Below are 25,239 nucleotides of genomic sequence, written 5' to 3'. Positions count from 1 at the left end.
CAAATTCTAGTTTAAAAAAGAAACTGATAGCTCTTGTTTTTCATTGTTTTATATTGCTTTAAAAATGTTTCAGGGATGCCTGGGTGGCTCAGTCAGTTGAGCCTCTGACTCTTGATTTTGGCTCAGGTCGTGGTCCCAGGGTCGTAGAATCAAGCCCACTGAGCATGGAGCCTACTTAAGATTCCCTCCTTCCCTCCCTCCCTCCCTCTCTCTCTCCTTCCTTTCCCTCTGTCCCTCTCCCCCGCTTGTGCTCTCTCTCTCTAAAAAAATTTCCTAGATTTATTTAGGAATATGGGTCACATTCACATATTCAATTAATACTAACAGCACACAGTAGGTGCTGTACCAGTGATGTGAATGACTGGTGAATAACTGTGTGGGGTTACAGGGTACAGACTGGAAACACACTGGAGGCTCCTGAGGTGACAGCGTGTGAGTCAGAGTGTGAGAGAAAGAACAGTATGAGTGTCTGGACAATTAGAAGAAACGGTTTTTGATTATATGATCTCACATATATAAATGGCTAATATGTTCAGAGGCTAAAGTTAGCATGTTCTTTTTAATTGTAGCAAACTTTTCAGGATATGCAGATTATAACTAGGATAGGTGTCTATTAACCATAAAGCCCAATTATTAAAATAGTATACCCAAAATAATAATTTGAATCTGAATTCGTCTAAATGTTTATCAAGGCTTATAAAAAATGTTTGCAAATTGCAAGTTACTGTGAATTCTTTTTTTTTTTTTTTTTTGTAATTTTTATTTATTTTCAGAGAAAGAGAGTGCACTTGCGCTTGTATAGGGGAGGGACAGAAAAAGAGGGAGAGAGAATCCCAAGCAGGCTCTGTGTTGTTTGTATATAGTTTTTGTCCACTTGGAATTCACAGTAACTTGTGGGGCATCTGGGTGGCTTAGTCCGTTAAGCGCGGACTCTTGATTTCGACTCAGGTCATAATCTCATGGTTTCTCAGAGCGAGCCCCGTGTCAGGTTCCTTGCTAACAGTGCAGGCCTGATTGGGATTCTTGATCTCCCTCTGCCCCTCCCTCACTCTTGCTCTCTCTCTCTCTCAAAATAAATAATCTTAAAAAAAAGTCTTTTTAAAAAAAGGAAACACTTTAATACAAAAAATATTAAGATAAAGAAGTTCAAAGCACAGTGATAATAGGTTTGATTTGATTCACCAAGAAAATATATCATCTCTTAATCTGTATATATAGAATAATATACTTAAAATCTACAAAACAAAAATTAGTAGTACTAAGTTTTAGAGAAATAGCTAAATACATAATCATGTGGAATACTTCTCTTAATAAATGGTAGACAAGACAAAAAATCAATAAGATTTGAATATATAAAAGATATGAAGTTTAATCCAATGAATACAGAGTATATTAAATACTGCACGCAACAACTATGGAATATATTTTCTTTTCAAACACATAATGACACGGTGCATTTTAAGAAATCTGTTTCCCTACTGGGCCATAAAACAAATTTCTCAACAAATTTCAAGAAATGGGTATCATATAGATGTTCCCTGACCACAGTACGATTAGGCTAGAAATCTGGAACAAAGGGAAAAACTAGGGAAAAAATACATACAGATATTAAGAAATACTTCTAAATGACTCTTGGGTTAAAAAAGAAATAATGGAAAATACTCTCAATTGCATTGTAATAAAAATACCACATATCAAAACTTGAGGGATACAGCTAAAGCACCATGTGGAGGAAAATATATCATCTTAAATATGCTTATACCATCCCAGAAGTGAGGATGAGAATAAGCTAAGCAAAAGTAGGAAAAGTAATGCAAAATAAACCCAAAGAAAACCAAAAGGGGAAAAGGTAAGAGCAAACATTGATAAAATAGAAAACAAAATACAACAGAGAAAATTAATGAAGTAAAAAATATGCCCTTTTTAAAAAGACTTTAAAAACTGACAAATCTCTGGTGAGAAAAATCAGAGAGAAAATAAAGGCACAAACAAACAACATGAGGAATAAAAGGGGGAAATAATACATATTCAGGAGAGATTAAGAGATTATATTTAAACAAGTCTCTGCCAAAAATTTGAAAATTTAGATGAAATGGACAACTTCTGACATAAATACATTAAAAAATAGTTCTATAATGATTCAAAACATTGAAATAGTGGTCAAAAATCTTCTCAAAAAGAAAACTCTAGGCACCCAGATAATTTTAATGTTGAGTTCCATCAAATTCAAGGAATAAATAATTCTAAATTCATATAAATTATTCTACAGCATGGAAAAAGAGGAAATAGCACATAGACATGAGTAGAGAAGAAGGAAAATTATAGGTCAGTATTGATAACGGAGGTAGATGCTAAAATCCTAAACAAAGTCTTAGCAACTCTACCAACTATGTATAAAAAAGGTATCGCACCACGACAAGTAATTCACTACATAAACACATTTAAAAGAAAAATGATATCACCTTTTCAAAAAATGCGGAAAGAGTATCTGATAAAATTAACATGCATTCATGAGAAAGGAAAAACAAATCCTCCATCAGATGTTAAAGGGTGTCCCAGAACACCAATAGCAGGGGTCAGTAAGCTATAGCCTGCAGCCAAATCTGCTCGATTTTTTTTTAATGTTTATTTATTTTGAGAGAGAGAGAGAGAGAGAAAGGGGCAGAGGGAAAGAGAGAGAGAATCCCAAGTCATTTCCACGCTGTCAGCACAGTGCCCAACGCGGGGCTGGATCCCACACAACGTGAGATCATGACTAAGCTGAAATCAAGAGTTGGGTGCTTAACCAACTGAGCCACCCAGGCACCCCTGGCCTACTGTCTTTCTTTTCTTCTTCTTCTTCTTCTTTAATGTTTACTTATTTCTGAGAGAGAGAAAGAGAGCGAGCAAGTGCAAGAGAGCAGGGGAAGGGCGCAGAGAGAGGGAGGCAGAGGATCCGAGGTGGGCTCTCGCTAACAGCAGAAAGCCTCACTCAGCGTGGGGCTCAAATTCACGAACCTTGAGATCATGACCTGAGACGAGGTCACACATTCAACCGAATGAGCCACCCAGGCACCCTTGCACTGCTGCTTTCTTAATAAAGTTTTACTGGAACACAGCCGTGCCTGTTCATTTATATAGTGTCTGTGGCTACTATCCAATGGCACAAGGGTCATGAGCGACCGTGGCCTGAAAAGCCTAAAATATTTGCTATCTGGCTCTTTACAGGAGAAGTTTACCGATTCTGACATATGGCAAACACGCTACCACAAAGTCAGGTTGTACCACTGATGGAGTAGCTTGGAAACATCCTCTTTTAAGAGGTGAAAATACTATCTTACCTTTTGTAGAGTGGTAAATAATGACTTGGAATTATTTTTAGAATTGGCCGGCACTGCTGTCTTATTTAATTTCAACTCCTTTTCACATCGTGCCAATTCCTTTTTGAGTTTCTCTCTTCGTTGTTGGTCTGCATCTGAGGGGGAAAACAAATCTTTTAAAATGTAGAACAAAATAGAAAAATTAAGGTCTTGGTCGTGGAAGAGGCATAAAGGGCACTTTTTTTTTTTTTTGCTAAAAAATGTTTACACTACTGATATATAAATAAAAATCCAAATACGTTTCTGTATAGAGAAGCTAACAAATACTTAATTTACAGAAACTGTAAGTGCATTAGCTATTTTTAAAAAGTGTTTATTTATTGAGAGAGAGTGCACATGTGTGTGCAAGCAAGTGGGGAAGGGGCAGAGAGAGACAGAGAGACAGAGAGAAAGAGAGAGAATCCTAAGCAGGCTCCAGGCTCAGTGCAAAGCCCAATGCAGGGTTTGATCTCACAAGCCTAAGATCATGACCTGAGGCGAAATCAAGAGTTAGATGCTTAACTGAGTTAACCCAGGTGCCCCTGCATTAACTATTTATTATTTTTTTTTATTTTTATTTTTTCTAAAAATTTTTTTAACATTTATTTATTTTGAGACAGAGACAGAGCATGAACAGGGGAGGGTCAGAGAAAGAGGGAGACACAGAATCTGAAACAGGCTCCAGGCTCTGAGCTGTCAGCACAGAGCCCGACGCGGGTCTTGAACCCACGGACCGGGAGACATGACCTGAGCCGAAGTCAGACGCTTAACCGACTGAGCCGCCCAGGCGCCCCTGCATTAACTATTTAAAGAGCATATACAAGATGTGACATTTTGGCTCCTGGCTAAGCCTAAGAGCTCAAGAAAGCAATTCCTAGCTGATATTCAGAGATATGAAAGTTAGAAAGCTTGATGTGTTGTGACTCTGTCGTTACTAAATGCAGAGTCTGAGTTGATCCACAGACTCTCAGCCAAATGCAGTATTATTGTCAATACTATCACATACAAGTTTAAGTTTTATAAATGACTTAAAAAAATAACATTATTTGCAATCAGGATAACGGATTTCTACTTCTCTTAACTGCTATTATTTGAAAATATAAATGAAAACAATGGTTTCACACTTTAGGATGCAAGTCAAGTACTGAGTTGTTATCAAAGATTTATCATTGTATAAAGGCTGAAAATAGCGAAATGAAAGCTAGATTACTAAAAAAAAGAAAAAAAACTTAAAAAAAAAACGGGGAGCCCAAAGCAAGCGTTAGCAAGGATGTGGAGTAACTGAAATCCTAATGTGTTGGAGGTAAGAATGTAAAAAGGCACAGCCCCTTTGGAAAACAGTTTGGCAGTTTCTTTAAGAATTGAATATACTTTGGGGCACCTGGGTGGCTCAGTCGGCTAAGCGTCCAACTCTTGATTGTGGCTCAGGTCATGATTGCATGGTTTGTGGGTTCAAGCCCCAAGTCAGGCTCTGCAGAACCTGTTTGGGAGTCTCTCTCTCTCCCTCTCACTCTGCCCCTCCCCCATTCGCACATGTGCATTCTCTCTCAAAATAAATAAACTTTAAAAAATCATGAAAAAAGTTAAATATACTTTTACCTATGACCCAGCAATTCCACTCTCCGGTATATACTCAAAAGAGATGAAAACTTATGTCTACACAAAAGACTGGTGCATGAATGTTCTTAGCAGTGCTACTCATAATAGCCAAAAACCCAGAAATGATGCAAATATCCATCAGCTGATACCAGACAAAATGTGGTATTATCCATACAATTTAGCAATACTATACCAATACTAATACTACTTAGCAATTAAATGAAGTACCGATACAATCTAAGGAAAAGGTGAATCTAGGAAACATTATGCTAAGTGAGAAGTCTAATGTAAAAAACCAGAGTGATTCAGTTTCTATGAAATGTCCAAAAAAGAAAAATCTATAGATTAGTAGTTTCCTGAGGCTAGGGGTGGCCATAGAAAGCAGCTGCAAATGGGTACAAAAGATCTTTCTGGGCTGACATAAATATTCTAAAAGTGGTTTGTGCTAATGCCTGTACAATTAAAAAATTTTTTTTAACATTTATTCATTTTTTGAGAGAAAGAGAGACAGAGTGTGAGTGGGGGGTTGCAGAGAGCGAGGGAGACACAGAATCTGAAACAGGCTCCAGACTCTCAGCTGTCAGCATACAGCCCAACGTGGGGGGGGGGGGGGGCTCAAACTCACAAACTGAGATCGTAACCTGAGCCAAAGTCAGATGCTTAACGGACTAAGCCACCCAGGTGCCCCTATGCAATTTTTAAACTTAGTAAAAATCAGTGAATTTTATGGTATGCAAATCATTTGTCAATAAAACTGCTATAAAAAGTAAAGTCTTTTAATGCATTCGATTTATGGGACTATTTGATCAATTCAACAAACTCTGTAGAGCTATTCTAGTGTAGATACTATGAAGATTGAAATGATCAAATCAGTAGTAGTCTGTTAGATAGAGGAATGTATCTTATAAAAACAGATGGCTTAAACCCAGAAATTTCCTTTTTAAAAAGTGTCTATAAAACGTGTTTCTAAGTTATATTAATTATAATGAGCATCAGATCTATAACACAAGAATAATGAATATTAATTACACTTTAGTTTGGTGATAACAATCTTTGTAATTCTTCTGGCCATCACAATTTTCTTCATTGACATGGCAAAAAAGAAAACCTCTTGTCTCAAATGACTGAAAGCAGAAAATACCGTGTGATAAATAAGCACTAGCTAACTCTAAATTCCAAAAACCAAAAATAGGAGCAATTCTTTAAATACAACCTATATGCTGTCAACTCTCAAATTTTTTTCTGCATCCTGGACCTCTCTCCTGAACTCCAGATTCAAACTCCGACTACCTCCTTAAGATCTCCATTTGGCTATCTAATAGATATTTATTTCAAACTATTGTAACGACCACGAGTGAGCTCTTGATTCACTTCCTCCCCCAAATCTCTTCCTATCATATCCCTCATTTCAGTAAATTAGAACCTATTTTGATTGACAGGCTCTAAGTGTTGGGAGTCATCCTTGACTCCTCTTTTTCCTCATACCCTATCCACATCCAACCCATCAGTAAGTACTGTTGACATGCATTTGAAATGTTTCCAGAATGCAGCCATTTCACACTTCCTCTACTGCAACCACTTTGGTCCAAGTCACCATTATTTCTTTTCTTTTCTTTCTTTTCCTTCCTTCCTTCCTTCCTTCCTTCCTTCCTTCCTTCCTTCCTTCTCTCCCTTTTTTTTCTTTCCTTTCTTTTCTCCTCTTTCTCTTCTTTCTTCTTTCTTTTCATTCATTCATTCTTTCATTCATTCATTCATTCATTCATTCAAGTAAGCTCTACACCCAAAGTGGAGCTTGAACTCGTGACCCCAAGATGAAGAGTCACATGCCCTACTGAGTCAGCTAGGCGCCCCAAGTCACCATTATTTCTTATCTGCATTCCTGTCTCCTAACTAGTCATTCTGCTTCTACCATTGCCCCTTACAGACTGTTCTCAATTCAGTAGCCAGAGAGGTGCTTTTAAAAGTTAAACTGGCTCTATTACTGTTCTACTCAAGACCCTCCAATGGCTTCCAATTTCATCCAGAGTGAAAGCCAAAGTGCTCACAATGGCCATAGCCCACCAGGTCTGCTCTCCCTGTCCCACCTCAATAACTTCCCCTCCTAGCACTCTTCAGCAGGCCCATTTCACGTCAGCTATGTAGCTTTCCTTGCTGTTCCCTGAACACACAGATCACGATGCCATTTCAAGGCTTTTGTAATTGCTATTTCCTTGGTCTTGACTGTTCTTCTTCCCCCATTTACCCACTTGCCTCTCCTTTAAATTTTTTTTTTAACGTTTATTTATTTTTGAGACAGAGAGAGACAGAGCATGAACGGGGGAGGGGCAGAGAGAGAGGGAGACACAGAATCAGAAGCAGGCTCCAGGCTCTGAGCCATCAGCCCAGAGCCTGACGCGGTGCTCGAACTCACGGACCGCGAGATCGTGACCCGGGCGTCCCGTCTCTCCTTTAATTCTTTCAGGTTTCTGCTCATTTTATCAGTGAGCCATTCCCCAGCAGACTCTCAATGTCTCTTATCCTGCTTGATTTTTTTCTATTGCATTTATTACCTTCTGACATATTCTGTATTTACTTTTTTCTTTGTATTTACTTATTGTCTCCTTCAACTAGAATGCAAGTTCTATAAAAGCAGGTAGAACAGCATCCAGCACATAGTAGGTACCTAATAAATATTTGCTGAATTAATCAACAAATAAATTCTAGTGAACTAAACAACATATTATGCAAAATACCTGATTATTTTAAATTGGTGAATATGGATTTTAGATCCCAGGGTTTGGTTCAGTAAGGGGATTAATACATATATTCAGGCAGGCTTTTTATTACTCAAACTAAATAAAAAAGAGATAATCTTATTTTATATATTTATTGTTCAGGAAATTAATATCTGTATGAAAACTAAGCAAAACTTTCCCATTTAGAGGTGATTCTAGTTAAATAGGATTGTCTGATAATGACAATTGGGTAAAAACATCTTTTTTTTTTTTTTTTTTTTTTGAGAGAGAGAGCGAGAGCGAGAGCAGAGGAAGGGCAGAGGGAGAGGAACAAAAAGAATCTTAAGCAGACTCCATGCCCAGCGCAGAGGTCAACGTGTGGCTCGATCCCACAACCCTGGGATCATGACCTGAGTTGAAATCAAGAGTCGGACACTTAATCGACTGAGCCACCCAGATGCCCCAGGTAAAAACATCTTAGTGCAAGTGATTCAGATTTTTTAAAAAAGATTCAATTTAGCTATCTAGCTATTATTTCATTTTCTTGTGTGTGTGAACTCTATACCTAACGGGGGGTCAAACTCATGACCCCTGAGATAAGAGTCACGTGCTCTACCAACTGAGCCAGCCAGGGGACCCAAATGATTCATATTTTTTTAAAGCTGGTAAATACTAAGCCAGTTTTTTGTGCTATAAAACATCATTAATATGATACAGAAGAAAAAATATACACCACAGAAATTAAAAATCTGGAAAGATCTTAGAGATTATCTAATTACCTTTCATTTTACAAGAGTGGAGGGTAAGAAATAAAATGACTTGCCCACATAACTTGAATGCTGTGGTCAATTTAGTCTGTAAAAACATACTTAATTCTGTACTCTTGCCTAAAACGCCTTTACTCCTCTTATAAAATTATTTGAACTCCAAGATTCCTTCAAAGATATGAGAGCCTACAGTAGGGCCTGTTACAAACTTACGTTTGTACATAAGGGAATACACAGAATGAGGAGAATAAAAAGTGCCAGGTACAGGACCTGCAAAGACACTGTGCTCACTGAATGGCAGCTGGTGGCAATTGGCTCAGCTTAAAGGTCCTCTCTGTTCCACTAAGAACATATCCAAGAAGAGACTGGGTCCAAACGATCCTGCAGTCTTTGATCTTTCCCAGGTTGCACCTAAGGGGCATTTCCCTACCTATGGTCTCATTTGTTCACCACTTAGTATATGTGCTGCCGAAGCGAGCACTCATTTGTTCACCACTTAGGATGCACTACCTTGGGCTGATACTTATTTTTTAATATGGAAATCCTCTCTGATTTTGTCTTATTAGTAATACTGAATTACTAGTAATACTAATAATCTACTACTAGACAAGCACAGGCCATGTCCTTTGTCTATTTTTAAGTATATATTTCCTGATTTGAACTCAAAGACTTCAAATGGTATCTTTTAGAACATTTTAAATAGGAATTTCAAATTTTGTGATCTGATTATTTCCTTAGTAAAGATTATTTAGAAATCTTGGGTCACTATAGCTTTTCACATACATGTAACTATCAAGCTTATCAGTTAAGCTATTAGGATACAACTAGTAGACAATATCTATCTGGAGAAAAATGCTGGTTATGGTAGTTTAATGAATCATTCACTAACCTTAAAAATCCAAGGGAAATGAGAATCCTTGGCAAGCCCTTTAGAACGACCTAATTTTTTTTTTTTAAATTTAAATCCAAGTTAGTTAGCATACAGAGCAATAATGATTTCAGGAGTAGATCCAGTGATTCATCCCCTACATATAACACCCAGTGCCCATTCCAACAAGTGTCTTCCTCAATGCCCCTTACCCATTTAGCCCACCCTCCCACCCAACACCCCTCCAGCAACCCTATTTGTTCTCTATATTTAAGAGTCTCTTACGATTTGCCCCCTCCCTGTTTTTATATTATTTTTGCTTCCCTTCCCCTATTTCATCTGTTTTGTATCTTAAATTCCACATATGAGTGGAGTCACATGATATATGTCTTTCACTGACTTGACTAATTTTGCTTAGCATAATACCCTCTAGTTCTATCCATGTTGTTGCAAATGTCCAGATTTCATTCTTTTTGATTGTCAAGTAATACTCCATTATATATGTATATATTTATATATTTTATATACATACATATATATTTATATGTATATAATTTATACACACACACACACACACACACACACACACACACCTTCTTTATCCATTCATCAGTCGATGGACATTTGGGCTCTTTCCATACTTCGGCTATTGTCGATAGTGTTACTATAAACATTGGGGTACATGTGCCCCTATGAATCAGCACTCCTGTATCCTTTGCATAAATACCTAGTAGTGCAATCGCTAGATCATAGGGTAGTTCTATTTTTAAGTTTTTGAGGAACCTCCATACTGTTTTCCAGAGTGGCTGCATGAGTTTGCATTCCCACCAACAGCACAATAGGGTTCCTCTTTTTCCACATCCTCACCAACATCTTTGTTTCCTGAGTTATTAATTTTAGCCATTCTGACAGGTGTGAGGTGGTATCTCATTGTGGTTTTGATTTGTATTTCCCTGTTGATGAGTGATGTTGAGCATTTTTTCGTGTGTCGGTTGGCCATCTGGATGTCTTCTTTGGAGAAGTGTCTATTCATGTCTTTTGCCCATTTCTTCACTGGATTATTTGTTTTTTGGGTGTTGAGTTTCATAAGTTCTTTATAGATATGGGAAGTACTACCTTAATTTTTATACGTAGGAATGAAATCCAGAAAAGTTAAATAATTTATCTAAAGTCACACAGCAATTCAGTGGCAAAGCCTGGGCTGAATTCTAAGTTCCAAACTTTGAAATATAAGCTTCTTTTATTTACGGATAATTTTTAAAAGTTAGAAAATGCTTTCTCAAAAGGCAATATATCAACACCCATTAGGATAGCTACTGTCAAAAGAAAATAACAAGTGTTGGGAAGGATGTGGAAAAACTGGAACACTTGTACACTATTGGTGGAAATGTAAAATGATGTAGCTGGTATACAAAAATACTATGGGGTTTTTTTCACAAAATTAAAAATAGAATTAACATATGATCTAGCAAGTTCACCTCTGGGTATACATAAAAAAGAACTGAAAGCAGAGTGTCAAAGAGATATTTGTACATCCACGCCCACAGAATTATTCACACTAAGCAAAAGGTGGAAACAACCCAAGTGTTTACCGACTTACGATTGTATCAACAAAAAATCTTTAAAAAGAAAGGAGATTCTAACATATGTTACAACATGGATGAAATTCAAGCACATTATGCTAAGTAAAGTAAGCCAGCCACAAAAGGAAAACTACTGGATGGTTGCACTTACGTGATGTACCAGAGTAGTCAAATTCAGAGAGACAGAAAATAGAATGGTAGTTGCAAGGGGGGTTTGGAGCAGTTATTCTGCCAGGTACGAAGTTTCAGTTTTGCAAGATAAAAAGGGTTTTAGAAATGGACGGTGGACGGTTGTACCGAAATATGAACCCGGCTAATGCCACTGAAATGGTTAAGATGGTTAGACTTAAAAATGGTTACGATGGTAAATTTTATGTTATGTGTAGTTTAGTTCAAAAGTCAACATGTCAGGGGCGCCTGGATGGCTCAGTCAGTTAAGCTTTTGACTCTTGGTTTCGGCTCTGGTCATGATCTCACAGTTTGTGGGTTTGGGCCCCGCATCGGGCTCTGCACTGACAGTGTGGAGCCTGCTCAGGATTCTCTCTCTCTCTCAATCTCTCTCTCTCTCTCTGACTCTCCTTTGCTCTCTCTCTCTCAAAATAAACTTAAAAAAAAAAAAAGTCAACATTTTAAAAAATTACTTACATTTGATGCTGGCACTCATGCTTAATGGAACTGAGCAGTCTACGGCAGCTGAAAGAAAAAAATCAGTTGTTCAGTATATTCTTAACATTTATAAATGACAACAAATATCAAATGTGGAAATCACAAAAAGTTCCAGAATTTGCAGTTCCTTGTTTTGATTTTTATGGTACCTCTAGAAGCGAAAAACATAATATCCTTGAGAAAAAAAAACAAAACACTGGTTGGGATTAACAGCTCATTGGATACTGCAGAAGGAAATATTAGTGAACTTAAAAACATAGCAATATAGGGGCGCCTGGGTGGCTCAGTCGGTTAAGCGTCCGACTTCAACTCAGGTCGTGATCTCGCGGTCTGTGGGTTCGAGCCCTGCGTCGGGCTCTGTGCTGACAGCCCAGAGCCTGGAGCCTGTTTCAGATTCTGTGTCTCCCTCTCTCTGACCCTCCCCCGTTCATGCTCTGTCTCTCTCTGTCTCAAAAATAAAGGTTAAAAAAATTAAAAAAAAAAAACATAGCAATATAAACTATTCAAAATGAAACGGAGTAAAGGAAGACTGGAAAATAAATGCACAGAGCGTCCCTGACCTAACCTACCTGAATCATGCACTTAACATACCTGTAATTGGGAGTCCCAAAACAAGTTCCTCCAAAAAAGCAAAATTAGACGCCCTACACTACCTGATTTCAAGATTTACTGTAATGCTATAGTAACTAAGCAATATGCTAATATAATAAAGACACAGAAGATCAATGGAACTGAAGAGTAAGTCCAGAAATATACCCTCAAATATGGTCACCTGTCTTTCAAAAACTGCCAAGGCAATTCAACATAGAAAGGACAATCTTGGGGAGCTTGGGTGGCTTGCTGGTTGAGCCCCTCACTCTTGATTTTGGTCATGGAATCGAGCCCTGTATCAGGCTCAATGCTGAGCGTGAAGCCCCCTTAAGATTCTCTGTCTCCCTCATTCTCTCCCTCTACCCCTCTCCCCTGCCTGTACTCTCTCTCTTTGTCTAAAATTAAAGAAGAACAAAAAACAAACGAAAAAAAAGGACAATCTTTTCAACAAATGATACTGGAAGTATTTGGATATTCATAGGCAAAAAAAAAAATTACTCCTTATATCATATATACAAAGTCACTCAAAACGGATCACAAACTTAAAAAAAAAAGGTAGGAACTAAAACTTACACTTCTAAAAGAAGACAATCCTAGTGACCTAAAATTAATGAAAGATTAAAAAAAATTTTTTTTTGTTTTATTTTTGAGAGAGAGAGAGAGAGAGAGAGAGAGCAGGGGAGGGACAGAAAGAGAGAGGGACAAAGGATCCAAAGTGGGATCCACACTAGCACACTCTGAGCCCAATGTGGGGCTTGAACTCATATGCTGCAAGATCAGGACATGAGCCGAAGCTGGCCGGTCAACCAACTGAGCCACCCAAGCACCCCAGGAAAAGATTTTTTTTTTTCAACGTTTATTTATTTTTGGGACAGAGAGAGACAGAGCATGAACGGGGTAGGGGCAGAAAGAGAGGGAGACGCAGAATCGGAAACAGGCTCCAGGCTCTGAGCCATCAGCCCAGAGCCTGACGCGGGGCTCGAACTCACGGACTGCGAGATCGTGACCGGGCTGAAGTCGGACGCTTAACCGACTGCGCCACCCAGGCGCCCCGGAAAAGATTTCTTAAACAGGATATGAAAAGTATAAACTACTATTTTTTAATTTTTTTTAAGTTTATTTACTTATTTTGGGAGAGACAGAAGAAGGTGAGCAGGGAAGGGGCAGAAAGAAAGGGAGAATCCCAAGCAGGCTCTATGTGCTGTCAGCGCAGAGCCTGATGAGGAGCTCAAACTCATGAAACTGTGAGATAACGATCTGATCCAAAATCAAGAGTTGGATGTTTGACTGACTGAATTACCCAGGCACCCCTGAAAAGTTAAACTATTAAAACAATCGAAAAACTGAACTTGATTTCACATGTCACAAAATATAATTTTTCTCTAGATTTCTCAATCATTTAAAATATAAACTTCAGGGGTACCTGGGTGGCTCAGTTGGTTAAGCAACCAATTTTGGCTCAGGTCATGATCTCACAGTTTGTGGGTTCGAGCCCCACATCGGGCTCCGTGCTGACAGCTCAGAGCCTGCTTCCGATTGTGTCTCCCTCTCTCTGCCCCTCCTCTGCTCATGCTCTCTCAAAAATGAATAAATGTTAAAAAAATAAAACAAAACAAAATAAAATAAATAAATAAAACATAAACTTCATAAAACATTAACTAAAATTTAAAACTTTAGCTCTTCCAGGCACCTGGATGGCTCAGTTGGTTAAGCGTCCAACTCTTGATTTCAGCTCAGGTCATGATCTCAGCATTTGTGAGATTAAGCCCTGCATCAGGCTCTGCGCAATCAGCTTGGAATTTTTCACCCCCACCCCCCACCCCCTGCCCCGCAACTCACGTGTGCTCTTTCTCTCTCTCTCAAAATAAATATTAAAAAAAAAAAAAAAACACAAACTTTAGCTCTTCAAATGAGAAGATAAAAACTTTTTTAGAAGACATTAGTGAAAAACTGGTGAAATTCAAAAAAGTCAGTAGTTACTAGTATTCTATCAATAGTCACTTGTTAGTTTTAACAACTACTATGGTTATATAAGATTTTAACATTAGGGAGAGCTGGGTGAAGGGTTTCTGTGACACTGTACTGTTTTTGCAATTTTTCTATAAGTCTAAAACAATTTCACAATAAATATTTTTTAAAGAAAATGAAAGGTAAGTCTCAGGGAGAAAATATATCTGATATACGACCTGTTTTTAATACATAAATAACTCTCACAACTTAGTAATAAGAAGACAAATAACTTATCTTTAAAAATGGGCAAAAAATTTGAACAGATATTTCACCGAAGAAGATCTACAAATAGAAAATAAGCACAAGAGGGGCGCCTGGGTAGCTTAGTTGGTTGGGCATCTGACTTCGGCTCAGGTCATGATTTCACTGCTCGTGAGTTCGAGACCTACATCGGGTTCTGTGCTGACAGCTAGGAGCCTCTCTGCCCCTCCCCTGCTCATGCTCTGTCTCTCTCTCTCTCTCAAATATAAAATAAAATATGTTAAAAAAAAAAAAGGAAAATAAGCACAAGAAAAGTTGTTCAACATCATAGGCATTTGAGAAATACAAGCTAAAACCTGATGAGCTACCACTATGTCTCCACTAGAATGGCTACGATAGGAAGTACTGTTCTGGTGAGGATGTACAAGTGACAGAAATACACAATGGCAGTCACTCTGGAAAACAGTTTGGCAGTTTCTTACAAAGTTAAACATATACTTACCATTTTACCCCACAATTCCGCTCCTAGTGAATAAATTTAATCAAGTAAAATGGAAGCATGTGTTCAAAGACTGTATGTGAAGATTGTATGCTTTACTCCTAATGGCCAAAAGTGAGTCAAAACAATCCAAATATCCACCAACTGATGAATACATAAACAAATTATGGTATAGTCACTGACTGGAAAACTACTTAGCAATAAAAAGAACTACCGAAGCACACACCAACATGGATTAGTCTCCAAAGAGTTAGCTAATTCAAAGAAGCTAGACACAAAATGATTCATACTGTGTGATTCCACTTATATGAAATTCTAGGAAAGGAAAACTATAGTCATAGAAAGCAGATCAGTGGTTGCCAGGGATTGAAGGAGGAGACTGATTGCAAAGGACTAGGGAGAACTTTTTAGGATGATGGAAATGTTCTATATCAGGGGTCAGTGAACGTTTCCTGTAAAGGGACAGATAGTAAACTTTTCAGGCTTTGCAGAGTGATATGGTCTCTGTCACAGCTAGTCGACTCTGCCTTTTAGTGCAAAAACCACCATAGGCGATATGTCCAAGAATGAACACGATTGCCTTTATATCTGGACAATGAAAGTTGAATTTTATGTGACTTTCACATGTTACAAAATATTGCTCCTTTGATTTTTTTCTGACCACTTAAAAATATAAATATAAACATTATTTCTAGTTCAAGACCTGTAAAAATAGGTGGTGGGAGGGTCTGACCAACAAGCTGTAGTTGGCTAGTCCCTGTTACAGAATGATTGTTGTGGTGATCATACAAATGGATATATGTTCCAAAACACAGATACTTAACTGTACACTTAAAATTAGTCATTTTATTATGTATAAGTTATTATCTCAACAAAGCAACCAAAAAGAAAAAAAAGAGCAGCTGGTATCTTCTTTGTACAATTTCTGTAGATGTGAAAACAAAAGCAGATTATAAACTTTCATTATATTAACATCAATATCTAACCACAAAAATGTATTAGGGGTAACACAGGTAAAATGAAATAAGTAGTTATTATATAGATATCACATAGAGTTAACAAAAATGGCATTCTGAATTTTCTATGTATAGAAGTTATAGTTAACAGGTGATATCTTGCTACATGAAACATAAATACATTTATATATAATATATTCATTTCTGCCACAGATTTACCCTAACTAGAAGTGAAGCTGAGGATTTAAGTTGGATATAGAAAGTTCACATTTGCACATTTTTACCTTTGGCTGAAAGGATTTTATTATAGTGAACAGCCATGTGATTCTTGACCAGGTGGAGAGTACTTAGTCTGAGAGAGGAGGAGTCAGTGCAAAAAGCTAAAAATTAAAACATATTTAATCATTATATATTTAGAATTAATATCAAGTCATGAGAAAAACAAGACATTGATTATTAAGCTCATTTTTATAAAATGTCCTGAAAATTAACATACTGACATATCTGTGATGCTGGGTATGTCCTAGCCTTCATCTTGCACTGGTAACTGACAAGCTCTTGACTACTTGGGTTCAAGCCTTTCTAAGACTGAGAGTTTGGGAAGAGATTCTGGAATATAATCTATTATCATTACATTTACAAAACTATTTCTTATTGACAGACATTAATCTCATAACTAAAAGCGTTTAGCTTGCTTGCCTGATTATAAAATAATGTTAGCATTGTTAATAGTTGAGTAAGTCAAACAAGTCCAAAACTCTAAAATTCTCTGCAAAGATTCTTTTCTGAGGGGCGACTTCTAATTTTACACCTGAAAACACGATCAGTTTACTGCACTCTTTTTGAAGTATTAGGAATATATTAAGACAAATACGATCACATAGAAATTCCATAAGCTTCTCAATCTCATCTAAACTGTTTAAAAGATACCTTAGAAATAATTAAGCACTTATATATGAGTGTATAAAATGTAAATAAATCTAGGCATAACTTTTTAAACATTAAAAACCATTTTTGAGAATACATACATATAGTTAAACAAAACCAACAGCTAAAATGGCATACAAAGACTGAAAAGTAAGTGAATATCCTGTCATGACCCCTAGCCTCCCCTCCCAGAAGTATACTCTACTACCATTTTTATGCATCCTTCTAGGGGAATTCTGTGCATAATACAAACATATACAGTAACGATAAGCTTGATACTTGTACTACAAGTAAAATTTATTGAATAGGTACCGTGCACGCACTGTTCTAGACTCTTCACATGTAAAAGCCATTTAGTCATTATTACCATTTAAAAGAAGTGGAGACCAAGAGAGATGTGAATAAGGTCTTCAAGGTCGCACAGCTGATAAAGGACGCAGTTTAGATGTGAACCAAATCAGCTTCATACCTAGAACCACTATACCTACAGCAGCTCCACACATATATTCTTAAAAAAAAATGTTAGCAAACTACATATTGTTGTTCTTCATCCTGTTTTTCTAATGTATGTATACTTTACATCTAGTTTAAAATTTTTAGTTAAAAATAATTTTCAACATTTATGACTCTGCTTTATGTGTATATATACTTTATTACCAGAAATAAGTAAGTTAATTGAAAATGCGATCCGTCTTTCACTTTTAGAGGAACCAGAATCAAAGACTTTTCATGTAAGTAAGGAAAAAAAGATTTTCAATTATTTTACCTAAAAATGCAGTTTAAATTTTGAAGCTATAATTATAAAAATATATTTTAAGTTCATGTTAAAAATTTAAAGCCTTTAAAGTGTGAAAACACAGAAAATTCAGATTTCCTTTTCATAGGATCGAGAACTCCAGTTGGAAAAGAGGCCCATCGGTGTTTACTCTGGATACAAATTGCATTTTTCAAGTGCTCTTCCCTTTCAGTACCAGTGTCTTTAATAACCTCCTGACCACCATTTTAACAAGGAAGGTAAGCTGTATGCCAGGGTGGTCTGCCAGCAAAGAGTAGAGCTGGGCCAGAGATACAGCAGGGAGTGGGAGGCGACCAGGTCCACGTCCTGGGCACAATAGTAGTGTGAAATGATGGCCTCCTAAATTAAGAATTCCTATACTATTTAATTATAATTAACAATACGAGGTTCCATATTGATTACATGAAGTAATTTCTCATCATGTCATACAATTTACAAATAAAGGAAACAGTCAACCTTTTAACAAATAATCTTTTACCATTTAAACACCTCACTTACCATTACTTTTGGTGCTCAAGTGTCCTTTAAATAGGCATGGTGAACCATATCTGGGAAGGACAGAGGTTGCTCTGACTTTTAACAAAAAAATATAAATTAGGATAAGACACATCTTTCACAAAAACAAAAATACTGAGCATTTAAAAATAATAAATCTACCTTTGATTTTAAATATCCGAATTGTTTTATTTTGTTTATTTATTTTTAAGTAGGCTTCACACCCAGCACGAAACCCAACGTGGGGATTGAACTCACAACCGAGATCAACAGCTGAGCTGAGATCAAGAGTCAGACCCTTACCTGACTGAGCCACCCAGGCGCCCCTCAGAATTGTTAAAATTTTATTCAATCATATTACTAACCAGCAATGATACATCAGACAGACAAAAATTCTTCTGCCATAGATAAAAGGCCTTCTCTTTTAACAAAGTAAGTTGTTTCCAGAACAGGTGTACCTTGAGACTTTAGTTTCACTGGATAAAATGATAACTATATCAATTATGTTATCTGATACATATTTCTTTTTAAACATTTATTTATTTTTGAGACAGAGAGAGACAGAGCATGAACGGGGTAGGGGCACAGAGAGAGGGAGACACAGAATCGGAAACAGGCTCCAGGCTCTGAGCCATCAGCCCAGAGCCCGACGCGGGGCTCGAACTCCCGGACCGCGAGATCGTGACTGGGCTGAAGTCGGACGCTTAACCGACTGAGCCACCCAGGCGCCCCTCTGATACATATTAATTTTATTCTGTATACCACTGACCTACCAGATTTTTTAATGACTTTCAGATACAGTTGAAGTGAGATTTTGAGTTAATACATATGTATTAATTATTTAGTTAATCATAGGCCAGTCTGTCCTTAAAAATAATTTTAAGAAAGTAATCCCCGGGGCACCTGGGTGGTTCAGTCAGTTGAGCGTCCAACTTCAGCTCAGGTCATGATCTCACGGTTCGTGGGTTTGAGCCCTGCGTCGGGCTCTGTGCTGACAGCTGGGAGCCTGGAGCCTGCTTTGGATTCTGTGTCTCCCTCCCTCTCTGCCCCTCTCCCACTCACATTCTATCTCTCAAAAAATAAATAAATGTGAAAAAAAATTAAAATAAAAAGTAATCCCCTTACAAAGCAGTTTAATAAATTAGAAATTATATAATATAATGTCACTATGTAGAAGATATATAAAAATGTCAGAATCAGAACTTAATTATTAAAAGATGTCTTAAAGTTCATCTAGTCCAACTTACTTACACTCTTGTCTGGATCCTATCTCCCCTAAAGTCAGTGTCTCATCTTTCAGACCAGATGGATGGAAAATTAGACATAAACCTCCTCACAAAATTAATTTATTTCCTCCAAAAGTAGATTGTGTATTGAGGGGTAACCTTCAAGATAAGAAGGCTGAGTTACGGAGTTTAATGGGATTTAACATGCAAAATATGAATACTGTATCACTAAGACATGTTTTAAGTGTATAAAATGGTCAGTCTGCCATCAGGTGGGCTGCTATAAGCTATAAAGGCGTGGAGGGGGCACAAAGTCTGGAAGAAATATAGATGACTGAAAATAGAAAAAGAGGTGTCTAGATAGAACTAAAATCCAGGACCAGAGAACAAAGTCTGCTAAAAGAGACTAAAATAGAAAAACAAGTTGAGATCAGAATCTCTGAGAAGATCCTTCTGTATCACAGGCCAGAGAGCAGGAAGGAAAAAAAATTAACTTATTATTTAGGACAAGAGAGATCAAGATTACACCATTTGAATTGGTAATGACAGTCATGAAATTAGCATAGTTTGTTTCTACCAGGAAAGAAGGGGATCTGAAACCTAAACACACAAAAAAGCAAATTAACCAACAAAAACTCTCAAGCAGACCTTGTGTCTATGGAGGAAAAATAAGTGTTTCACTTTTTGCCTGCCCAGAACCCAATGCCCCTGTATGTGGAGACAGGACCTCAACTTGCCCTTGGGGAACCACTAGCCCTTCACTTTTAGTCCAAGTGGTTCAAGTACAGCTTATTCTACTGCTCAGAGGTGGGCATATAATCCAAATCTGACCAGCTATGCTGAGTGAATCAGGAATGACTATGTGACCCAGGTCCAGCCAATGACACACAATCCTGGGACTTTTACTGGAACCATTAGGAAAGAGACATTCTTTCCACTGGGCTAGAGCCCAGTGCAAGACAGAAATCAGCCTGGAACTTCTGGTGGCCATCTTGCACCATACAAGGGAGACCTATCTGAGAATGAAACCTACCTGGAGAAAAGTGGAAGACAGAGAGATTCCTGGTGATATTGCTTGAGTCTCTGGATCTAACTGAAGCTCTACCCTTACCAGACTTTTCTTTATAGGAGCTAAAAATTCTCTAAGCCAGTTTGAATTGGGTTTCTTCACTTGTAGTCAAAAGTTAATTTATTGAATACTAACCGTGCCAGATACTGTTCTAAACACTTGGTAGCTACAAATGCACTTGATCCTTACAACAATCCAATGAGACAAGTATTATCATTGTCCCACTTTATAGATGAAGCACAATGAGGTAAAGCATGTAATTTGCCCACGATTACACAGCAACTATGTGTAACAGATTCAGAGTTTGTGGATCTCAATCCAGGGGAACCTGATAAATGTTATGTGTTCTGACTGTTCCACTGACCAGCCATTCCTCCATCTCTCTCTCTCTCTCTCTCTCTCTCTCTCTCTCTCTCTCTCGGGCCTCTCTATTCCCTGAGAAACAATGATATTGAAATTAGGCCAATTAATAACCCTACAATATCCTCTAAGTGCTCAAGTGAAAGGACAGTTACGTATCTCTCACTTTAAATCAAGTTAGAAATGACAAAGCTCAGTGAGGAAGGCATGTTGAAAACCTTGACAGGCCAAATCTAGGCCCCTTGTATCAAACACTTAGCTAAGTTATAAAAATGCAAAGGAAACGTTCTTGAAAGAAATTAAAAGTGCTGCTCCAAGAAACACATAAATGATAAGAAAGTGAAACAGCCTTATTGCTGACACATAGAAAGTATTAGTGGTCTTGAGAGAAGATCAAACCAGCTACAACAGTCCCTTAAGCCAAAGCCTAATCCAGAGCAAGGCCCCAACCCTCTTCATTTCTATGGACTAAGAGAGGTAAAGAAGCTGCAGAAAAGAAGCTTGAGGCTAGCATAGGTTGGTTCAGGAGGTTTAAGGAAAAGAAGCCATCTCCATAACATAAAAGTATAAAGTGAAGCAGCAAGTTACCCAGAAGATCTAGCTAAGATAATTAATAAGGATGGCTACATTAAACAGATTTTCAACATAGATGAAACAGCTTTACACTAGAAGAAGATGACATCAAGGACTTTCATAGCTAGAGAGAAGTTCCTGGCTTCAATGCTTCAAAGGACAGGATGACTCTTGTTAGAGGCTAAAGCAGCTGGTGACTTTAAATTGGAGCCAATGCTCATTTACCATTTCAAAAATCCTAGGGCCCTTAAGAGTTATGCTAAATCTACTGTGCTCTATAAATGGAACAGCAAAGCCTAGGTGACAGCACTTCTGTTTACAACATGGTTTGCTGAATATCTATCTATCTATCTATCTATCTATCTATCTATCTATCTATCTTCCTACCTACCTACCTACCTACCTACCTACCTACCTACCTATCTTGGTGTTCCTGGGTGGGCTCGATGGATATTTTAAGCCCACTGTTTTGAGGTCTACTGCTCAGAAAAAGATTCCTTTCAAAATATTACTGCTAACTGACAATGCACCTGTTCATCCAAGAGCTCTAATGGAGATGTACAATTAGATTAATGTTGCTTTCATGCCTGCTAACACATTATCCATTCTGCAGCCCAGGGATCAAGGAGTAATTTCAACCTTCGAGTCTTATTATCTAAGAAATACATTTCATAAAGCTTTAGCTGTCATTCCTCTGATGGTTCTGGGCAACAGAAATTGAAAATCTTCTGGAAAGTATTCACCATTCTAGATACCATTGAGAATGTTTGTGATTCATAGGAAGAAGTCAAAATATCAACATTAATAAGTTTGGAAGAAGCTGATTCCAACCCTCACGGATGACTTTGAGGGGTTTAGGACTTTGGTGGAGGAAGTACCTGCAGATGTGATAGAAATAAGAAACCTAGAATTAGAAGTGGGGCCTGAAGACAGGACTGAATTGAGGCAATCTCACAATAAAACTTGAACGGATGAGGAGTTGCTTTTTTAAAAAATTTTTTTAATGTTTATTTTTGAGAGAGAGAGAGAGACAGAGGCAAGTGGGGGAGAGGCACAGAGACAGAGAGAATGAGAGAGAGAAAGAGAGAAAGAGAGAGAGAGAGAGAGAGAGAATCCAAAGCAGGCTCCAGGCTCTGAGCTGTCAGCACAGAGCCTGACATGGGGCTTGAACCCACAGACTGGGAGATCATGACCTGAGCTAAAGTCGACCGCTTAAATGACTAAGTCACCCAGGTGCCCAGAGGAGTTGCTTCTTAAAGATGAGCAAAGTGGTTTCTTGAGGTGGAATCTATTCCTGGCAAAGATGCTGTGAAGATTGTTGAAATGACAACCCGGGATTTAGACTATTACATAAACTTGGCTGATAACCAGAGGCAAGGTTTGGGAGGATTGACTCCAGTTTTGAAAGAAGTGCTACTGTGGGTAAAATGCTATCAAAAGGCATCGTTCGTGAACAGAGAAATCGTTCGTGAAAGGAAGAGTCAGCTGATAGGGCAAGGTTCAATGTTTAATGTTGTCTTATTTTAAGGAATGCCACAGTCACCCCAACTATCAGCAACTACCACCCTGATCGGCCAGCAGCCATCAACATCAACGCAAGATCGTCCACCAGCAAAAAGAATACCACTTGCTGAATGCTCAGATGATGGTTAGCATTGGTTAGCAATAAAGTATATATATATTTTTTAATTTACTTTTGAGACAGAGAGAGACAGAGTGCAAGTGGGGGAGGGGCAGAGAGAGAGGGAGACACAGAATCGGAAGCAGGCTCCAGGCTCCGAGCTGTCAGCACAGAGCCTGACGCGGGGCTCGAACTCACGGACCGCGAGATCATGACCTGAGCCGAAGTCGGATGCTTAACTGACTGAGCCACCCAGGAGCCCCAAAGTATTTTTAAATGAGGGTGTGTACATTATTTTTTAGACATAATGTTACTGCATACTTAATAGACTACAGTGTAGGGTAAACACAACTTTTATATACACTGGGAAACCAAAAATTTTATTTGACTCAGTTTACTGAGATATTTGCTTTATTGTGGTGGAACGGACCCTGCAGTATGTCCGAGGTATGCCTCTGGACTTTAAATTTTACATATATCCTTTCCCATGCTCCCACCTCCGCCATGGGATCGTATGTAAAAATAATGGCTCTAAGGTTTCACATTCCTCACCTGGATTCAAAGCCTGTTCTGCCACTTACTATGACCTTGGCAAGTTATAGATGACCCTCTTATTTACTGTGAAATGAGGATAATACCTATCAAGATGTTTTTGTGGATTACATAATGAGATAACTTGGGAGTTGTTTCTGTTACACAGCAAGGATAGCTTATGTTGTAAAATTTCTAAAAAACATAAAAGCATGTTGGTTTGCTTTTTCTGGAACTTACGTTGACAGTGTCAGAATATACAGTTTGCTATCAATGGATAGTAATCTCGTATGTTCACAACAGCACTTATTTTGACCAATGATTATGTAATAAAAGCACACTCATATTCAAAAGCGAGACACTGCAAGGAACCATCTAGCAGCTTGGTTTAAAGATACTTTTAGGGGGTGCTTGGCTGGCTCACTGGGTAGAGCATGTGATTCTTGATCTTGGGGTAGTAAGTTTGAGCTCCACATTGGGTGGAGAGAGGACTTAAGAATATATACAAATAAATAAAGATACTTTAAAGATATACAAATAAATATAAATATTTTTATATAAATATAAAAATTTATATATTTATAAATAAATATAAATATTTTTATATAAATATAAAAATTTATATATTTATAAATAAATAAAGTATAAATAAAATATATACAAATAAATAAAGATACTGGGTCCACTTGACTCAGACAGTATTCAACAAAGGGTAGGTGAATATAGTGATTATGGATTAGTCCTTTGCCGATAACACTGAAGCCAACAACACTGCATCATTTGTAAACATACAAGAAATGCAAAATCTCAGCCCCCAGCAGACCTACTGAATCATAATCTGTTTTTTTAAGTTTATTTATTTTATGTGTGTGTGGGTGTGAGAGAGAGAGAGAGAGAAAGAGGGCGTGAGCGGTGGAGGGAGAGAGAGAGGGAGAAAGAATCGCAAGCAAGCAGGCTTCGCACTGACAGTGCACCGCCCAACGCGGGGCTCCATCCCACAAACCATGAGATCACGACCTGAGCCGAGATCAAGAGACCAACTTAACCAACTAAGCCACCCAGGCGCCCCCATAATCTGCATTTTAACACGATTCCCAGGGGATTTATTTGTTTTGTGGGGAGGACGGTGGTTACAGAAGGGAAGATTTCGTATTTAACCGATTACTTAAAATGTGCCAGGAGTTATATATTATCCGCATTTAAACTTCAAGAACTCTATGACATGGACATTTTACTGTCACATTCGAGAGATGAGGAAATTGAGGGTCGTCCTTGCGGAGAGCAAGGGAGCTTGATCTGGGGGACCTAAATTTAGTTCCTGTGCCTCGGAGCCACCGAGGTAAGAAAGGCTGCATGCGCCGAGTTCAAGAGACCGGGCCTCCAGCAGTCAGGGCCACAAATTCTGAGCAGGCAGGACCTCGTCCTCCTGTGCGCGGGTTAACACTGGGGCCAACAGTGGCGAGTCAACAGGGGACCTGAAGCCCCCAGGGCGCAGCCCCGACCCGCGCCCACGCGCCACGGATCCCGGACCCCAGACCCGGTTACGCGGCGGCGCGAGGCGGCGGTCGCCCTTGAGAGTTCCCTTTACCTCTCCGGCTGCCATTCATGCTTAGATCCTCTTGCAGCCGCCGTGAGGACACGCCGGACCCCCTTAGGTCCTTCCCCGGGCAGGGTCAGCCCCGCAGCAGGGGACTGGCGCGCAGGAGCCGGCGCCGGGCGGCAGCCGCTGGAGACCGTCGCTAGGCCCGTTGCTAAGGGCCGGGGCCGCGGCGCCGGGATTGTGACGTCACCGCGCAGGGACGTGCTCTCCCGCAGCCGAGCTCCCGGGGGTACCCGGAGGGAGGGGGAG

The 25,239-nt window shown here is 38.6% G+C and overlaps 1 protein-coding gene across 4 annotated transcripts in view; it reads right to left on the bottom strand.

Moving 5' to 3' along the window:
• Positions 1-25,164, bottom strand: part of SPATA7 (spermatogenesis associated 7) — a 38,908-nt gene extending 13,744 nt beyond the window's left edge. Inside the window, exons 1-5 of one of the 4 annotated variants that reach the window (XM_043556792.1) lie at positions 24,979-25,145; positions 18,014-18,088; positions 16,077-16,172; positions 11,515-11,562; positions 3,321-3,454 (exon numbers count right to left, since the gene is read on the bottom strand). In XM_043556792.1, coding sequence (XP_043412727.1) covers positions 3,321-3,454; positions 11,515-11,562; positions 16,077-16,172; positions 18,014-18,088; positions 24,979-24,997 — 372 coding nt within the window. In that variant the 5' untranslated portion in view covers positions 24,998-25,145. Of the gene's footprint in view, positions 1-3,320; positions 3,455-11,514; positions 11,563-16,076; positions 16,173-18,013; positions 18,089-24,978 lie in introns of all 4 variants that reach the window. The other 3 variants (XM_043556795.1, XM_043556793.1, XM_043556794.1) reach the window with 3 other exon arrangements.
• Positions 25,165-25,239: the final 75 nt, after the last annotated feature.

The sequence above is a fragment of the Prionailurus bengalensis genome, chromosome B3, assembly GCF_016509475.1.
Source record: "Prionailurus bengalensis isolate Pbe53 chromosome B3, Fcat_Pben_1.1_paternal_pri, whole genome shotgun sequence".
NCBI lineage: Eukaryota > Metazoa > Chordata > Mammalia > Carnivora > Felidae > Prionailurus > Prionailurus bengalensis.
The sequence above is the reverse complement of the archived record's forward strand: the minus strand, read 5'-3'. Positions and strand labels throughout refer to the sequence as shown.